The 6000-nt window shown below is 42.7% G+C and overlaps 1 protein-coding gene across 1 annotated transcript in view; it reads left to right on the top strand.

Annotated features, from left to right (window-relative positions):
- The window catches only part of ALDH1A3 (aldehyde dehydrogenase 1 family, member A3), a 37598-nt gene that overhangs the window by 11011 nt on the left and 20587 nt on the right, over window positions 1-6000 (top strand). Inside the window, exons 4-6 of the mRNA XM_009886980.1 lie at window positions 1171-1300; window positions 2939-3000; window positions 5736-5864. Coding sequence (XP_009885282.1) covers window positions 1171-1300; window positions 2939-3000; window positions 5736-5864 — 321 coding nt within the window. The remainder of the gene's footprint in view (window positions 1-1170; window positions 1301-2938; window positions 3001-5735; window positions 5865-6000) is intronic.

Raw genomic sequence — 6000 nt, 5'->3', positions numbered from 1 at the left:
CAGCAGGACAAAACCAAATAAATTCAGGTCTGAAGGCAGTTCTGGCCAGCAAATAAAAGGGAAGAAAAAAATATATGTGTGTGAACACACCCTCTTCATTTTCTGGTCACTTTTTGATGTGACTTCAGAGAACCCTCCTTTTTTCCGTAAACCAGGACACTCATTTCAAGCTTTCTGCTGTCCTTCTGATCTGGGAAGGCTTGTTTGGCATTGTTACTTTCACTGCAGAAAACCAGCCATAGCTGCCTTGGCTGCATGCTAAGTAATGACTTATAAAAATCAGTTGTTTTAGCAGACGTTCAGAATGGATAACAATCCTAGTCATTCCAAAGGGAATGTCTGTTCAAGTGCTGTTTGGACCCTAATGTCTGTGGAAGATGACAGGGTATGACTTCATATGTAAACAAAGATGTTTCAATCTACCAAGGGATAGCACTTCCTGTATGGATGTGCTGGCCATTTGCACCAATATCCCATTTAATGACCTGAGTATGGAACAAAGCATTCACTGAGCTAATGTCCAGAACAGTGAGAAGGACACAGGCTGCGACTGGACTTCATTTAGAGCTGCTCAGCATCAGCACAGCTTTAGTGAAGCAACTTCTTCCTTGACTTAGTCTCAGCACAGATCTGAGCCCAAAGGTTACTTTACCAGAACTCTAAAAAATGTGTTTTCTATCATCCTGTGGACAAAAGAGGCTTTTCAGAGGTTGGTTTTAGGGCTATGAAGTAGAAAAAATAGACTTCTGAATAAAAGGAAAGTGGGTCTGACTGATTTCAGTGACACCATCTGGAATCCAGAACATCTGTGTCGGAGGGTCAGTTACAGTGAAGTCATGACGCTCCCGTCATTTCTGACCAGTGCCCCAGACCACAGCCCTGTATCCCACCCACAGCCACCTTCTTGGGGCTTTCAGAAGATGCACTTTCATTGCAGTTGCTGAACAAAGCAACTTCTGTACACATCAGGATTACTGGGTCTAGTCTCCCTTCTACCTTATTTGTATTAGCAAGCTCATTCCTTAAATATAAGGGAAGGGAAGGACACCCCATGTCTGCAGCACGAGGCAAAATAAAATTGAGAAAGAGTTTTTCTAAAATCTTTTTTTAAGGAAAAAACATTGACCTGTCTGACAGCACATGCAATTTGCTTGCTTTTTTTTTTTTCAGACTCTGGAAACAATGGACACAGGAAAACCTTTTCTGCAGGCTTATTTCATTGACCTGGAAGGTTGTATAAAAACACTTCGATATTACGCTGGATGGGCTGATAAAATTCAGGGCAGAACTATCCCAGTGGGTAAGTTCCTTCAGACGCAGTTTCAGAGCTGGCATGGGATCAGGCTTGAGAGGGTGGGAGGGAGGCCTGCTGCAAGGGAGATGCATGGAAAGGCAGGCTTCTGAAAACCTGCAAAAATAGCCTTGCATTTCCTTTCTATCTCAGGATGCATTTTAAGGAGATGTGTTTCAAGATGTAAACTAACAGAGAACAACGTGAATACCTGGATAGATCTCTGGAAAATAATGGATGGGCTCTTTTGTTGCCTTTTTAACAGAGAAACCTTTTTGGTTTCAATTCAGGCTAATTCTTAAAGAGAAAACCCCACACGTTCTAGGGGAGCTTATTCATTAGGTATCACTGAAATGAATTAAGATGCCAGAGAGTGGAAGGACAGAGCTTTCTAGGCAGAATTGTATGAAGGCAGCAGAGCTTGTGCTGTCCTAGATGTCACAGGGATGTGGCAGTGGGTTGATGTGGAATCCACCAGTGCCTCCCAGCTCACTGATGTTCCTGCATCTCTGACAGTGCTGGCTCACAGATGTTTAGAGAGATCATGCAGTGCATTTTTTTAACTTTTATCAAAGAGAAGGTCTGAGAAGTTGACTCCTCTCAGGAGCCAAAGCACTGAGCTCTTGGAGGGACCCTGACAAGTTTTCTTACACTTGAAAGAGGTTTTTCAAAGTGTTTCCTAGGCTGCAGAGCTAGAGCAGCCACACCACACTGTTGTGGCAGGGACAGAGCACTTTGGCTCAGCTATATAAATTCAAATATGGTTTTCAGGAGAACAAGTTAAGACAATGGATGTCCATATGGCATGAGGAGCAATATGCTGTATTTTCAAAATTAGCATATTTTGTCCCTGCATGGGGGTGATCCCTGAGGCTGTGTGAAGGACAGGCGCTGCAGACAAAAATTAGTCACCAGAGGAAGGGCTGTGAAGGGTTGAACTAGTTCAGCCTGTGGAGTCAGCAAAGGGAGCGGTGTCAGTCGTATAAACTGAGATCCATCACCCTCGTTCAGAGTAACATGAAGCTTTGCTTGCCTGGACACTGCTCGTTGGTCCTGATTTGAGATCACTTCCAAAAACTGTTTGTGTTTGCTGTCAGATCTTCTCAATGAAACTAGGCTTTTGGCAAGAATGAATTTGTAAGGGAAATGTCCTTCTTGCTTTGTTTTTGAGAGAGTAATAGTATTTTAAGATCAATGTTATTACTTTACTCCCAGAGTTTCATCTTTTTGTGATATCTTACCAGAAGTGCAATTCCTGTTACACTGAATATGATTCCTGTACAAAATGGGTTTAAAAACTCCCCCCCTCAGGGAAACAACTGCTTTGCTTTTTTCAGTGAGACGCTATCTGAATGAAATTTGTGCTTGCTCTTCAGTGTGGTAGGGAGTTATCCACCACCTTAGCCTCAACACAGGGAGATTGCATAAGGAATTGAACCCCTGGTTTTAAAAGGCTCCACCGTGAGTGTAAGCAGTGTTTGGCTTTTGAGCTAACACAACACCTATTCTCAAACAGACCTTCATTCATCTGGAGTGTCCCAAAGGCATAAGTTAAAATGAAAAATTACAGGGTTCTTTGTCTAACATGGTTTCAGTTTTAGCAAGGATTTTGACTGTTTTGTCTTCCTTTATTCTTTTGTCTTGCAGATGAAAATTTTGTCTGTTTCACCAGGCATGAACCGATGGGTGTCTGTGGAGCTATAACTCCAGTAAGTAGCAGTGATGGTGCCCTGCATCTCCTTTAGAACTGGAAGAAGTACATGTGCACTCACCATCTTATGCTGCAGCCATTTGCTTCCTAGTTAAGTACAGCTGTTCTGCAGGGAACTCCCATCTCAGTTGCCTGATGTAGTTTCTTGTTTTACCCCCATGCCAATTGCTCTTGGCAACACAAAGTCCTCTGCAATGGAAGGGTGGGTCCCCTAATCAGATGCTCTGTTCGTCTCTAAGGCTGACACCAGTCACCAGAGACCAGACAGAGCTCTCCGACTCTTGCGCTGCTGGGACAACCATCTTCTCATTACGTGTGCTAGCTTTTTGCTGCCTAGTGCTGATGCATAGTTTTTGAGTTTTAAATCATGTCCATTATTAATAACCCCTGGCTGTTCTCTGAGCTTTCTGTGATTAAATCTTTCTGAATAGAGTTTTCTTTTCCTTGAGGTCTCATTCTCTGTTAAGGGGACAGTGTGGCTAGTTCTTGGAATACCTCCAGTTTTAGTGTGTGTTGCTTGCTCTGTTTAAACAGACAGCCAGGAACACTTTAGAGCTACGTGGGAGACACAGTTTGTTCCTGTTTCGTTGTAAAATGCTTTGAATGTGGTATCCTACAGGCCACGAGGCAAATGGTGGTATGCCAAGTTTCTCTGTTTGCATACTTGGATCAATAAGAGTCCATGGAAGATGTTTACCTTTGGGATAAGCTTATATGAGAGACTGAAAGAAATGCATATGGGGTACTGGATTTGCTGGACCCTGGGAATACCAGATCTGAACCAGTTTCCAAAGATACCTGGGGAAATTTTACTTTTTACTTCAGCAAGACTGAGCTTATACCCCCGGTGATAAGAGGGTACGGTCTATTTAGCAATGTCAGGGTGAGGCAAAGTGGGAGATGGTTGGTACTACTTATCAGACGTTTGGCTTGATGACTTCCGCACAGCTTTTCTGGCTGCACAAGCAATGTAACTGCTTGTGAGCAACTAGAATTTGTGATTTAAGATCAAAACATCAGGTTCCTCACAGTGATCACCAATTTAAAGGTATCTCCCTGTCACACTTCAGCCACCTTTGGCACTCAACAATGCTTTTGGAAACTATCCCTTTAAAAGCCTACATGTAGAACGCTTTGGAGGGCCACTATAAAGGAAAATAGGGTGACTTCTAATGTTTCAGGTTGTCCTTACATCAGCAATAAATACAATAGAAAGTACAGAAGGAAATTTAACTCAAGTGTTTGTACAAAGGATGATTGGGGTCAACAAAACCACATCTGTCTTCAGTTCACTTAGAACAAATCCCCTCCAATTTTTTTTCAAGTTTGATCTCTAGCACCAACAGTCTGTGGGTTTGTACATTCCTACTTGATTTAAAAAGATTCTGTCACTATTCTGCGTATGACTTCCGACGCCAATTAACAATCCTCCCTTTTTCCTGTGGCTTGACTATATTTAAACCAACGTTCTTAGCAGGGGAAGTTCTTAGAAAGTGCAGCATATGACTGAGCTTTATCCCAAGGTGATATCATGAGGCAGCCCTGGAGTCCTTTACCATTGTGTTCACCAGCCATTCTGCAACGGAAGGCTCTGAACAGACTTATGTCATGCTCTGAAAGTGTAGAAAAGTAGTGTAGGTTTGAATGGCTCAAGATACGAAGTCAGACCTTTGAGAAGGCTTAGGAGAAAAAGACAAATGGGCAAATCATGGGACGTGGCTGTTGGAGAAGATCTCTGAAACAAAACAGGTCTGGGAAAGAGGGAGAGGCAAGTTGAAGAATAGCACATTAGTCTAAATTCTGCTTTGTCTCAGGGCTGCTGGGTTAGAGCAGAACTCCCCTCTTAAAAGCCACACTGCTAATTTACTTGTAAGTGTGAATTTGTGGATGCCTAACATATTTGGCTTCTTTGTCGATAGCTGAAGGCCTTTGGCTTGAGTCTTGACAAGAAGTCCCCTTACTGTTGGCCTGCTTCCATCATCCCTAAAGCAGCATTAATTATTTTTAATGAAGAAATCCTTTCTGCTGCCAAATGACCTTTCTGAGATTCAGTGTGAGCTAGATTTTCCACTTCTTGCTTAGGCTCCAAGATCTACAAATACACATGACCATGAAAGAGATTAGCACAGAGGAAGCTGATGTGGACTGGTTCCTAATTCCAAATAAGAAAACTAATTGGAAAGGAGCAATTTACAATTGGAAGGGAGTATAAGACCTCCCCTGGATTTCCATCATTGAACGACCCACTGCAGTTTCCTAGTTATAAACCTGGAATTGAATGATATTTTATAATTCCTAACTACTCAGCCAATACCTAACACAGAAAAATGAGTTGTTTCCAATGAGGAGTTGCACCCTGTAATTCCCTCACATACGGACGTTGTACAAAAGTGATGTATCAGAACACTGCCTCTGACATGATTTCTGTGAACAGCCAAAATCCTATACAAAGTGTGATCAAACTCCTGTAAAGAATGAGGTCACATCATGCAGAGGTTTGTCCAATTTACAGGATTAACTTGAGGACTGCCAGCAATATTTGGGATCTCAGGGGGAAACTGAGGAAGTTATACTCTGTAGTCCAAGCAAATGCAGTATTGTAAACAGCCGCTTCTTTTTGCCGCTGTTCTCCCAGTTGCATCTTTATCCCTGAGCTGTGTGAAGGTGGGGAAAATGCTGCGTGGAAGTGAGTATGTGACTGGGGTTGATCTGACCAGCCTTGTGTTCTTGCAGTGGAACTTCCCGTTGCTAATGCTTGTTTGGAAGATGGCACCAGCGCTGTGCTGTGGAAACACTCTGGTTATTAAGCCAGCTGAACAAACTCCTCTCACATCGCTGTACATTGGCTCGCTGATCAAGGAGGTAAGGAAATCTGAACATCCTATCTAGGTACTGTTCTTTTAAGGTCATAAGCAAGACTGTATTTTGAATTGGCTGGGTAGATTTTTAGGTTTTAAAGATGTTAAAGCCTCACAGAGGAAAGCGAGAACAACGTCTG

The sequence above is a fragment of the Charadrius vociferus genome, unplaced genomic scaffold (assembly GCF_000708025.1).
Source record: "Charadrius vociferus isolate BGI_N301 unplaced genomic scaffold, ASM70802v2 scaffold190, whole genome shotgun sequence".
In the NCBI taxonomy this organism is placed as follows: domain Eukaryota; kingdom Metazoa; phylum Chordata; class Aves; order Charadriiformes; family Charadriidae; genus Charadrius; species Charadrius vociferus.
Note: the sequence above shows the minus strand (reverse complement) of the source record. Positions and strands in the feature narration are given on the sequence as shown.